Consider the following 13,049-nt stretch of genomic DNA (forward strand, 5'->3'; position numbering starts at 1 on the left):
TCTCTGTTCCATACTTCCCATCAAAAACAAGTTAGGGTTTCATAGCAAAAGAGATGGATTACTGATCACTGTGAAGGTGAAGTTGTGAAGTGAAGAGCCGTCTTTGACCTTGGGTGATACTAACCAAGCTGCTGTGTTTATGTAATTAATAAGGAAAAATGATGTTGAGGCATCAGCAATAGCCTGTCTGGCCACCAAGTCGACGTGACAGCAACCTCCTCCAGTATTCTTTTGAGCCTGGCTAACAGTCTTTCCAAGGAACACTCGTCACTGGGCCGTAAAGAAATTTCCTTTAAGAGCCTATAAAATAAACCCTTTTTCAATGAACCTGCCAATAAAGGAACCAAGAAGTCAAACCAAAGTATGGCTTTATTTATCTGTTTGGTTGTAGAAAGATTAAAAGCAGAATGTTTATTGGCAAAATAATTTTTTTAATCACCCACACATTTTAAACTTACTATTTATAATGACCCTTTCTGCTCACAAGAAATAATGTATTTTGACTATATTAGGAAAACAGTTGTTGTGAAAAAAGTTATTTATACATACATAACAGAATTGTTAAAGCCAAAGGCAAAGCACTGTTCAAGACTTAACCTAAACTGGCACTTCGATTTGGTTAAATAAATGCATCAACTTCCACTTCTGCTATGGAGGATTAAGTAGTTTGCTATGGAATTCCTTCAGAGGACAACTAAAAAGAATCTGGCCAAAATAATAAGAAAAAGACATTTTCTTTCTTTCTTTTTTTTTTTAAAGATTTTATTTATTTATTTGACAGAGACAGACAGACAGTGAGAGAGAGAACATAAGCAGGGGGGAGTGGGAGAGGAAGAAGCAGGCTCCCAGCGGAGGAGCCTGATATGGGGCTCGATCCCAGAACGTTGGGATCATGCCCTGAGCCGAAGGCAGACGCATAACGATTACGCCACCCAGGTGCCCCTAGAAAAGACATTTTCAAAACATCAGAGAGCTAATATGTGAGTGAGGAATTGCTTGGTAAAGATCCAAAAGATGGTGAACTTGAGAGACGTGAGTCTGTCATGAAGGTTACTATTGCCCAAGAGGAATTTGCCAAGCAGTGCTTACAACAACCTCACTAAACTACAGGATCGAAGCTTAGCATCCTGAGTTACAGGGGAAGAAGAGAGACATATTCTTCATGGAATATCCATTTGTATCTTTTGAGTTCTTACATCATGCTCAGGTATCACATTATTTTTTAAAAGATTTTATTTGAGAGAGAGAGCGAACGAGCAAGTGCGTGCACAAGCGGGGGAGAGGCAGAAGCAGAGGGAGCAGCAGACTCCCCACTGAGCAGGGAGCCTGACAGGGGCTCAGGGCTGGGTCCCAGGTCACGACCTGAGCCCAAGGCAGACGTTTAATCCACTGAGCTACCCCAATGCCCCGCTCAGGTATCACATCAAAACTAAAACAGATCTAAGGACTATTGTTAAATGCTCTGCTCTGAGCCATTTAGTGAATAAGAATAATGAATCATATGTTCCTTAAAATCAATGGGCACATATCTCTACCCTAATTTTTCCAAACATAAAAGTCAATGTTATCTTGAGACTTATAAACATAGTAATAGCATGTACATTTCTATTTCTTTACTCCATATTTCGGGATCTAGAGATAAGGCTTAAAAGCAATATTTTTTTGTACTAGGGAATGCAAGCCTAAAAATATTAAAAATCTGCTTTTAATGATAAAAAAATAAGACAATTAAAGAACTAAGATTTCTGAGCCTGAATGCAATAAAGAATACCAGGCAATAACTGTAAGTACCAACACATAAAAGGTTCATAATGAATATAAATGCCAAGTAATTTCCATGTTCCCTAGAGGCAGTATTGAGGGCATCTCGTTGTTTTGATGCAACCTTGTGGTAAACACTACCCCTCTTCAACTCCCAAACCATGTGGTTTAAGTGGGATTGACTCCAGCTCCTGAGGTAGCTGTCTTTCACAATAGCCCATCCCTCTGGCCAAGGGATTGGTGCAGAGATGGGAAGACCATTAACTTTGATGCTTAGGGGAATTTTATCCATTGGGATGTCTAGAAAAGAAAAACTAGGGGAAGTTATTTTGCAACTTGGAGAAAACTGAGATAGATTCAATCTCCAGAAACCACCTCCCCTTCTATGCTGAGTACTAGTGTTTTTTTTTTTTTTTTAAGATTTTTATTTATTTATTCGACAGAGATAGAGACAGCCAGCGAGAGAGGGAACACAAGCAGGGGGAGTGGGAGAGGAAGAAGCAGGCTCATAGCAGAAGAGCCTGACGTGGGGCTCGATCCCATAACACCGGGATCACGCCCTGAGCCGAAGGCAAACGCTTAACCGCTGTGCCACCCAGGCGCCCCTGAGTACTAGTGTTTTAGTAACTGTTACTGAGTGGAGAGATAGTATGGTACAGGAGTCGAGCACAAACTATAGAGCCACACTCTTGGGCTTAACCTCTGCTTTGCTTCTTGAACTAGCTGCGTGACCTGGGGCAAGTCACTTGAGCTATTTATGCCTCGGTTTCCTCACCTGTAAAATGGGAATAATAGTAGAACCCATTTGATAAGGTTGAAGTTTAAATGAATTAATAATACACAAAAAGCACTTACAATATTGCATGGCGCAGGGTAAGTGCTGTATAAATGTTAGCTATCATTATTGTTATTGTAAGGATTAAATGAACTAATACATGGAAAGTGCATAGAACAGTGTCTGACACATAGTAAAGCCTGTGTAAGTATCATTCATTATCATGCTGACATTGGCAGCACACATACTAAAATATTAGCAAGTATTAAGACCATTCATTCATTTATTCAACAAATACTTACTGAGAGCCTTTCTGTGCCAGGCCAGTATCTTCATTCTAGACCAGCAGCATACAAAAGAAATATAATGTGAACCATAAATACAAGCCAAATATGTAATTTTAAATTTTCTAGCAGTCACATTAATGCTCCCCCAAAAGTCAGCATTAAATTAAATGTTCTAGGACATACTTAAAATCTTAACCAACACTATTAAGTGCAAAATGTAACCTTTTCAAGCTGACACCAGGCTTGAGCACTCGGGACTTGGCGGGGAAGGGAGGGTCACAGCCATTAGGACTTCGCGTAGGACAGCCAAGTACAAAGGCCTTGAGACAGGAATGAGATCAACATGCGGCCATCAATAAAAAACAATAACAGAACGGTCTCGCCCTACAGATTTATTTTTCACGGTTGCCTCACAAGAGCTAATAATTCCATTCGCTTCTGGTGAACCAAGAGCAGAAACACTGGTTTTACAAAGGATGAACACATCTAGAGGGTGTCTGTGCATTCCTAAAACAGGACAATAAAGCTCCTAAGGGTTTGGTCACCGCCTCAGCCGAAGGCACTGCCCTACACACCCTCAAATAACACCACTTCTGGAATATTTTCAGGACTTCCTCCTGCCAGCACTTCTTCAAGACATTGCACATGCAGAGCTTCGCCTTCCCGACGCTGGGCCCATCAAGCAACTAGAAAACTCTTCAAGCTCAACACCAAAAGGAGACAAGCAAGCGCTCGCTTACGGGTTAAATCCCAAACGTCACTTCCGGTCACCGGCCCAGCAGCCCTCGCTCTACGGGAAGTCGCCAGCGTGACGACGCAAAAAAACGGCAGTCGTGTGCGTGTCCCTCCCAGCAGCCAATGGGTTCCGTCCACCTCCTTTCTCCGTCGCCGGTTGGTCTAACCGTGGTCTGTGACGTTCAAGGGCGGGGCGCAGAGGGCGGTACCGAGGCCGAGAGGGGCAAAGCCCCTCAGTCGCTCCGGCAGCTTGGGACAAGGGGCGAAGATGGTTTACATCTCGAACGGTGAGTTGTCGTGTCTTCGGGGGCGGCCGCTGGCCTGGGTGGCCGGACCTGGGTTTCTTCCATCCTCTCTCGCCGGCTCTGCGCGGCTTTCGCGTAGTCGGTCGGTCCTGCGCCGCGTCAGCCGAGCGTCCCTGAGCCCGTAGGCGGGGGCCGAGGTCCCGGTGGTGACGACGGTGTTGGCCGCCCGGCGCCCTCGCCCACCTTCTGATTGTGGGTGTTGCCAACGTGGTCTTTGCTCTCGGGCGCCCGTGTCCTTAGCTGGTGATGACAATAGGGTTAACACCGTCTGTCTGCGTAGCGCCTGTGTCTGGGGCGCTGTTTTAACTTTTTCGCTATCAACCCATTCAGTCTCTACAGCAGCCCTGTTCAGGCAGTTGTTATCCCGTTTTAGGGGCGGAGATTCTGAAGCGCGGCTAGGTCCAGTGGGTTGCCGAGCATCACTAAGGTAGTTAATGGTTCAGTCGGGTTCCGAGCGGGGTGACTGTTGTCAGCGTCCTTGCTGTTATCGACTAGACGGTCTTTCTCTGTAATGTATAAGGAGAATTAAATACATAGGATAGGCTTCCCTTCCCCCTCCCTCGCCCCCAGGAGTAGGTAGCTAGTCATACACGTAATTTTTTTTTTGCCCTAATTCCAGGGGGCACAGGAAGAAGCACCGCCCCCTGTAGGAACAAGGTAACTTCCTGGAGAGAATCTGAGAGTGACTTAATTCAGTGACTCCACAAAGAAAGTGTGTGGCGGTGCCTGGGTGGCTCAGTCGGTTGAGCATTATCGGACACTTGGTTTGGCTCAGGTCATGATCTGGGGGTGGTGGGATCTGCCCCGCCGGGGGCTCCGCGCTCAGTGGGGGAGTCGGCTTGGAATTCTCGCTCCCTTTGCTCCTACTCCCTGCTCGCTCGCCCTCTCTCTCTCCAAATAAATAAATCTTAAAAAAAACAAAAAACAAAAAAAACCCACCTGTCTGGGAAAGGACGACACAATATGACTGGGTCAGACCAGTGCCAAAACTGCCCACCTGTTTGACTCAGCTGGAATCAATGCCTTGATTGGCAATCTGTATGAATAGGATTATTGGAGCTAGGTGCTTGTTGTATTTGAATCATCTGTTTATCTTCAGAGAGGATTAAGGTGATGAGTGAGAAGTCTTCTGAGTGCACTTTGCATTTCTCTGCACTTCAGAATGTCTCCCCTTATCCTCGTCCAATTAAAAATCTTTTAAACAGGGGCGCCTGGGTGGCTCAGTCGTTGGGCGTCTGCCTTCGGCTCAGGGCGTGATCCCAGGGTCCTGGGATCGAGCCCCACATCAGGCTCCTCCGCTGGGAGCCTGCTTCTTCCTCTCCCACTCCCCCTGCTTGTGTTCCCTCTCTCGCTGGCTGTCTCTCTCTCTGTCAAATAAATAAATAAAATCTTTAAAAAAAAAAAAATCTTTTAAACAAGTAGGTTGATGGACACTACACAAAAGCATAAAAGTTTCTTATTTGGGGCACTTGCAGACTTTGTGTTATATCCTTTGTGGGTAAGGCTGGCAGCTTCTATTTATGCATTATTGAGTAATTCTTTTTAGTATGTCTTCCTGTGTATGCATTGTCATAGTGAAGTGGCAGAGTGAGGTTCTTGTCTCACCAAGTTGAAAAATGAATCTCTCGGACAAAGAGTGAGTAAAGCGATAGAGTATTTTAAAGATTTTTATTTATTCATTCGACAGAGAGAGAGCCAGCCAGCGAGAGAGGGAACGCAAGCAGGGGAAGTGGGAGAGGAAGAAGCAGGCTCCCAGCGGAGGAGCCTGACTTGGGCTCCATCCGAGAACGCCAGGATCACGCCCTAAGTGGAAGGCAGACGCTTAACGACTGAGCCACCCAGGCGCCCCAGCGATAGAGTTTTTTAAGTGAGGATACAGAAAAAGCTCTCAGGAGTGAGAGGGCCGGGACAGGGCTGCTACTGAGGGCCTCCAGGGTTGGTCTTTTATAGAAAGCTAACCAGGCAACTTAAATCCTTTTAACATCTCTGTTGATAGCACCATTGAGTAAGGACTAGTGATAATATCTTCAATGGCTTACTTCCTTTTTAGGGTCCAGTAATTCTTTGTTGGTCACAAGCAGCTGTTACAACAAGACCCCACCTCTGACACCTAGGGCAGGATGGTCTGGTTTGTTCCCTTATCTCTGGTTTCCTTATACCTCCACATTTTTGTAATTTTTTGAGCCTGATGCAGTAGCCCCCCACCTATCTCCTGACCTAGCTTCCTTGTCTCTTACTCAATGGGGGATCCACATGAATAACATAAAGGTCCTATTAAAGCCTTTATCTCACTTTTATAGTGGAGAAATGCCAGTTACATCCAAGCAACTTATTTTCCTCTGTAGATATTGGAAGGGGAGGTTTCTGCCTTCAGAAAGTAGGAGGGAAAAGTGCTAAAAGCAAGACAGAACAATGCAAGTGCACACAAAAGTTTCTTCAGAGTCACAAAGAAGGAATTGATGTGTTCTAGTTAGGTCTCTCTTGGAAGGGTGGAATTGATCAGCACTTCACAGTTGATGAAACATTTTTGTCACGTGACTTTTTCTTCAGCAATCCTAAATGATGACTAGCCTTGGAATACTTTTTCTCAGAGCAGGAAAATATCGCATCAGCCAATGAAGCAGAGCTAGTAAGAGGCAGAACCACGTGTGTCACCCACGCTCTGTCTTGAAGTGTATCCCTTTTTTGTCAATAGCTCTATTGAGAGCTCAGGTCCAAGTGGCTCTTTGAAAGTAAGGCAGTCAAAGAAAGAGGAATTGTAGACCCTGACTGAGGGGGTGGAGGTGAGTGTGTGGTGAAGCCTTTGAGAAAGTGGAGAGGAGAGGTGGTTGACAGCTCTTCTCCCAAAATATTCTGACCTCTTAATTCTCAAGGCAGAAAAACTCTAGAGCATTAACTTCATGTTGTAGCTTCCATTATTTAGTGGTTTGAAAAACAGATCCTCATTTGTGCTTAAGATAAAGCTGGAGTCCATAGGGGCGCCTGGGTGGCTCAGTCAGTTAGGCATCTGGCTCTTAAAATCAGCTCAGGTCATGATCTCGGGGTCCTGGGATTGAGCCCAGCGTTGGGCTCCCTGCTTAGTGGGGAGTCTGCTTGTTCCTCTGTCCCTTCTGCCTGCCCCCCCAGTGTGTGCATGTGCTCTCTCCCCCTCTCTCCCTCTCTGTCTCAAGTAAATAAATCTTAAAAAAAAAAAAAAAACGAATCCATAATTACAATCAACAGCATCCCATTACAGTGGAATTACAGAAAAATAGTGGTTATTTTAATGAACAAGGCAAATTCTCTTCAGTACTTAGAACACCCAGACTCTCTTGATTTATGGAAGTTTTAGCATAATTGTAAGGATTTTTAAAAGTGTATATAAACAACTTTTTTTATACAGGAAAGAGACTTTGCAGGTGAAAAGAAATATTTTCACATTTAGGGAAGTGCAAGTGGTGTGAATATTCTTTTATATTCACTCATTCCATTTGTTTCCTCAAAATACTTGAATAAACAGAGATTCGTGCTTCATAGCATGACTTACTGTCATACTTCACAGCCAGTGGGTAGAAGCAACCCAAGTGTCCAGCAACAGATGTATGCATAAACAAAATGTGGTGTATATACACACGAGGGAATATTAGCCAGCCTTAAAAAAGAGGGAAGTTTGACACATCTTCAACGTGGATGAGACAAGAAGACCTAAGCCTGTCATCAAGTAAGCATACTGTATGATTCCTCATATGAGGTTCCTAGAGCAGTCAAATAGAGACAAAGTAAAAGGGTGGTTGCCAGGAAATAGGGGAAGGGAGAAGAGGGGAGTTAGCTTTGAATGGGTACAGAGTTTCAGTTGGGGGAAGATAAAAAGAAGTTCTGGAGATGGATAAAGGTGATGGTTGTACAACAGTGTCAATGTACTTAATGCCGTAGACCTGTACACTTAAAATTGGTTAAAATGGGGGGCGCCTGGGGGGCGCAGTCGTTAAGCGTCTGCCTTCGGCTCAGGGCGTGATCCCAGCGTTATGGGATCGAGCCCCACATCAGGCTCCTCCGCTGGGAATCTGCTTCTTCCTCTCCCACTCCCCCTGCTTATGTTCTCTCTCTCGCTGGCTGTCTCTATTCTGTCAAATACATAAATAAAATCTTTTTAAAAAATGGTTAAAATGGGAATTTTTTAATGTATATTTTACCGCAATTTAAAAAGAAAAAAAAATACTTGAATTGTCACCAAATTAGGAACATAGGAAAACATTTGACATACTGAAAGAATGACGCCTACGTCATAGAGCTTTACTTCCCTGAACCCTTCTTTAGAAGGATGCACACCTAAAAATCTTTCCTTGTGTTGGCCATCTGGAATAGTGAGCAAGTTGAAAACTGAGATTTATGGTCCCCTAAGTGATTAATTGTAATACATCTCGTGTCAGGGATTTGTAGTACTAACTGAAGTTTCTTTTTTCTTGTCTGTAGGACAAGTGTTGGACAGCCGGAGTCAGTCCCCATGGAGATTATCTTTGATAACAGATTTCTTCTGGGGAATAGCAGAGTTCGTGGTTTTGTTGTAAGTGTTACCAGTGCTCTTAATAGCCCTTATAATTTAACAGAAGTACATTAGGTACATTATGTTGAGGTTCTTAAACTGAGCTTTTCCAAAACAGTTAATTTTTTTTTTTTTTTTAATTAGCTTTGCTAAGGGAAATGAAGACTTTTGTGGTGGTAAAGCTGCCCCAAACATCTGACAAGTATGAATATGATAGTTGAGTTACGTAGCTTGGCTGTGGCTTAGCCTTGGTGGTAATCATTTCAGTCTGCATCTATGGAGCCAGGCCTCCCTATTTTAATGCCAAATGACAGTGACTCACTTTCTCTTGCTGTTTCAGCTTTAGTGTGTATGTGCAGTTTTTTAAAATTGTTGGAATTGATGCAGGAGATGAAGATTTAAACTTTACCATGATTTCAAGCAATTCTTAGTTAAATGCATCTTTTGGTCTTTCCCATGGTGTTTGTTTTGTGAAAACTGTTAACTAGTCTTACTCATGCTAAGTTTGAGAATATATATATATATATATATTTGAATGTCACATGGCAGAGAACTGCAATGATGCAGAGATGTGGGAGACTGCCCCTCCCTTCATTGACTTTAATTCGTATTACAGTGGGTATTGGGCTGGGTATGATTGTGGGAGGTGGACATCAGAGGAAGTTACTCCAGGTGGAAGAAACACAGGAAAGATGGCAGAGAAGTTTGAATAGCAGACTGTGATCTTTATACTTAATTGGATTGTTGCTGTGATTTAAAAAGATTAATCTGATGGCTGCATGTAGCATAAGTAGAACGGGGGGAAAAATGGAAGAGATGGTTCTGGAGAAAAATACAGTGGGACAGAGGGGCCTTACATTCCCCAGTGCAAAACTTCCTTAAAGTCTCACATATTTACCTACTTACTCCCTATTGTTTTTTTAAAAATATTGTTTTAACTTAAATTCTTCCCCCTCCACAAGTAAAGAAAATTCCATTCAGATGGATTCCTAGAAGCCCTGTGCCTCTGGCACACCATCCTAGGCTTTTCCCTCAGCAAGGTAACATTAGGTAGGCTGTTGGCAGGAGAAATGTGGGGGAAATAAATGTGCAATGCTGTAAAAACAGACTCTGAGGCCTTTCAGCTGATAGAGTGGAGGAAGGAAGTTGGGGATGGCTTTGGTTTCAGAGTCATTCCTAGACACTGTCAGGGAGAGTTATGAGCATGTAAGAAAGACAAGGAATGGTGACTTTGGCCCAGAACATAGCACCTGTATAGACATGTGCTACATGGTGTTGTCCAGCTAGCTTCGAGAAATGTGAGGTTGGAACTAAGTTGGTGTAGACATCTGCTCACAAACATAACTGAGACTATGGAAGTACATTTTATAATGTTGAAAGTGGTATTTTTGTTTTTTGCCCCTTGTTTCAGTTTCAAGACACTGCTTCAGCAAGATGTGAAAAAGAGAAGAGGCTATGGAAACTCCTCTGATTCCAGATATGATGATGGAAGAGGGTATAGCTTTTTTTTTTTTTTTTTTAAAGATTTTGTTTATTTATTTGACAGAGATAGAGACAGCCAGCGAGAGAGGGAACACAAGCAGGAGGAGTGGGAGAGGAAGAAGCAGGCTCATAGCGGAGGAACCTGATGTGGGGCTCGATCCCATAACGCCGGGATCATGCCCTGAGCCGAAGGCAGACGCTTAACCTCTGTGCCACCCAGGCGCCCCTTAAATTGATAATAGATATTTTTACCACTCTGTAATTTTAATTAAGTTAAATATTATAGATGGATAGACATAGGCTAATGGAAATAAAAGGTTTAAATTCTGTTTCACAAAATTAATGCATTACTGTAAATAAAGTCAAGTTGCCTCTGATTTGATAATTAGAGTCAATTTGACAAAGCTAAAATGTTTATCAAATGTCCTATAGGAAAAGTCTTAAATAGAGACTGAAAACTGATAACCACCATTAAATCTAGAGATTTCACTTTAGAATCTGGATTCCTACTGCTAAAGAAGACCAGAGAAGATCAAGCAGCACGGGGTTGGGCTTGCATTTCCATGGAGCTGGGTTTCAGTTGGGCATTTATTTACAGGAAGTACTGTTAAGGTCCTCACAATTCCTTGCTTGACTCACTTTTCTCAGTGCATTAAGTGTCTGGTCCCTATAAGTATTTGAATTTTCTCAACTCTTGACCTAATTGGTAGTTCCTATTTTAGATAAAGCAAAGGGTCTAGTTGAGTGTTTGAAAGGAACCACTTGATGTCTACTAAACAGTAGAAATTAAAATTTTCTTTTATTAGGCCACCAGGCAACCCTCCCAGAAGAATGGGTCGAATTAATCATCTACGTGGCCCTAGTCCTCCTCCAATGGCTGGTGGATGAGGAAGGTAACTTAAAATCTGAAATTACTCTGCAGAGATTTTCATTTTGAAAATATCTTCTTAGGGAAGTTTTCTTTAGGAAAAGTTACCCAATATTTTGTTATTATTCAGACATGTTATTTGGAAAAACATGTATATCTTAACCCTTGAAAAACTTATTGAATTTTATTATCAAAGTGTCTTTTGAAAAAAGGCTTTAAAAAATGATTGTTGGATTTTTATGGTGCAGATCTAAATTAAAATAACTAGTAAATGATATAACACTTTCTTTTAGGTAAATGTCTGCTCTAAGAAGCAGACAACTGGACATGCACATTCATAACAGAGGGAAACCATGAAGAAATAGAGCGCTGACCATGCTGGACAAGGAATTGAATGTGTATGCCTGAACAAGGATTGCTCTGTGTCCTCACAGACGAATGAGGTTGTGCTGGGAGTTCCCTCCCCAGGGATCTGGCATGACTGACATGCAGTTCTATAAATGCACATGTTTGTCTCATCTTTTTTGTATAGTTTATGAACGTATTAATATAGTTTTAATAAGTAAATATTTTTAGGTTACAAAACTTGACTTCTCATCTTTGTATAATTCAGAACTCCAGATTTGAAGAAAAATAAAAGGTTGTGTATTCAGGACAATAAGTGTCACCTTTTTAACTTCTGAAATAGTATTCGTTGCTAATTTGTTCTCATTTATAAATAAATCACATTGTTTTTATTCCAGTAGTATGCATACAATTTTATCTTGAAACATATTTGTCCTGTGAATCGGATTTACTACCAAATATAACTATCAGGGTAATTATAAAGTTGTAACCAACACACCTGAGCTACAAAATGAAGATTGGCTAGGTGGTCTTTAAAATCGTAGACTTTTGTGTTATCTTGACAAATTTGAATTCTAAATCATTGCTTAAGATACTGCCTGTTAGCCTTCACCCCCATGAATAGTTGGTAACTCTCATATTCTTTCACTAGAATGGAAGCTCTATGAGGTTAGGGATTTTGTCTTTTTTACCCCAGTGCTTTGAACAGTGACTATACGTAATAGGCACTGAAATATCTGTTGGAAAAATGAATAATACAGATAATTTTGCTTTGCGTTTAACAGTCTTTGAACCAAAGTGTTCAGGTAAAAGCATTTTTTTTTTTAAGTTTTATTTGAGAGAGTGAGTGAGCACACAAGCAGGTGGTGGGTGGTACAGAGGAAGAAGCAGACTCCCCACTGAGCAGGGAGCCTAACATGGGGCTCAACCCCAGGACCCCAAGATCATGACCTGAGCTGAAGGCAGATGCTTAACCGACTGAGCTGCTGAGGTGCCCTTACATTTATTTGGAAGTATTTATTCAACCCTCTTTGCCAAGAGATGGAGATGTAGTGACATGAGATACTTATCTTCAAACATAAGGAAAGGGGAAATTATAAGACGATTTTCAGGTTAAGGATAATAGAGACAGTTTAGTGATCACTCAAGTGTGTCAGACATCTTTTACATATTAATTCTGACACACTACAGTAGGTAGATGATAATTGCATTACACAGGTAACATACAAGGGATCAGCAAAGTTCTGTGATTATATGGCTAGTGAATGGCAGAGTCATTCTGTCAAATTACCTAAGGCTGAAATAGGGAGGACCTGGGCAGAGTCTCAAGGACATGATGGCTTCTCTGTCCGTGTGATTCATGATCCCCGCCCTTCCCCCCAACTCCTCTGCAGGACACTTCTTAGGACTATTCTATAGTCCTGACTGCCTCCAATATTTAGCTCTCTCACTCTGAACATGAGGTGGACCGCTGTAGGGCAGAAAGTAGCCTCTTGTGTTCGAATCTTGTCTTTGCTGCTCAGTAGCTTATGCTCTTGAGTAAGTTATGTCATTCTATCCCAGTGTACTCATCTGTGAAGTGGGGATTAAATTCCTACTTCAAGGGATTCTTCATTCAGCAGTATTTAATCCACAAATGCTTATTGGGCGCCTACTATGTGCTGAAGATAACAGTGGTGAATAAGACAAAGTTCCTCCTCACAGAGCCTACTTTGTCGTGTGGGAAACAGCTGGCAAGTTAAGTACAGACCTAATTACTGCTTCGATGATAAGATAACGGGGAGGCTTCTCTGAGGTGACATTGGAGTTCAGACAGGCCGAGAATGAGCCAGCTGAGGGAAGAACACCCAAGGCAAGGGGGGCAATGTGAGTGATGGCTCAATGATGGGAAGGGCTTGGCATTTCTGAGAAGCTGAGAGAATGTGTCACTGGAAATGCCAACAGAAGGAGAGAGATGAAGTGAATTTAG

The 13,049-nt window shown here is 42.4% G+C and overlaps 1 protein-coding gene and 1 long non-coding RNA gene across 2 annotated transcripts; one reads left to right on the forward strand and one right to left on the reverse strand.

Annotated features, from left to right (window-relative positions):
• Window positions 1-746: 746 nt before the first annotated feature.
• On the reverse strand, window positions 747-3,557 carry LOC123798768 (uncharacterized). Its single transcript, XR_006781397.2, has 4 exons — window positions 3,399-3,557; window positions 3,046-3,143; window positions 2,839-2,873; window positions 747-942 (listed from the first exon to the last, which is right to left on the reverse strand). It is a non-coding gene; the product is annotated as an uncharacterized LOC123798768 (long non-coding RNA).
• A 131-nt stretch (window positions 3,558-3,688) lies between these two features.
• Window positions 3,689-10,764, forward strand: SELENOK (selenoprotein K). The gene is made up of 4 exons (XM_045807369.2): window positions 3,689-3,845; window positions 8,316-8,406; window positions 9,797-9,880; window positions 10,674-10,764. The coding sequence occupies exons 1-4, from the start codon at window positions 3,827-3,829 to the stop codon at window positions 10,762-10,764; spliced, it is 285 nt and encodes a 94-aa protein (XP_045663325.1). The 5' UTR covers window positions 3,689-3,826.
• The last annotated feature ends 2,285 nt before the right edge of the window (window positions 10,765-13,049 follow it).

Source organism: Ursus americanus, chromosome 14, assembly GCF_024610735.1.
Source record: "Ursus americanus isolate L20-20 chromosome 14, mUrsAme1.1.p, whole genome shotgun sequence".
Taxonomy (NCBI): domain Eukaryota; kingdom Metazoa; phylum Chordata; class Mammalia; order Carnivora; family Ursidae; genus Ursus; species Ursus americanus.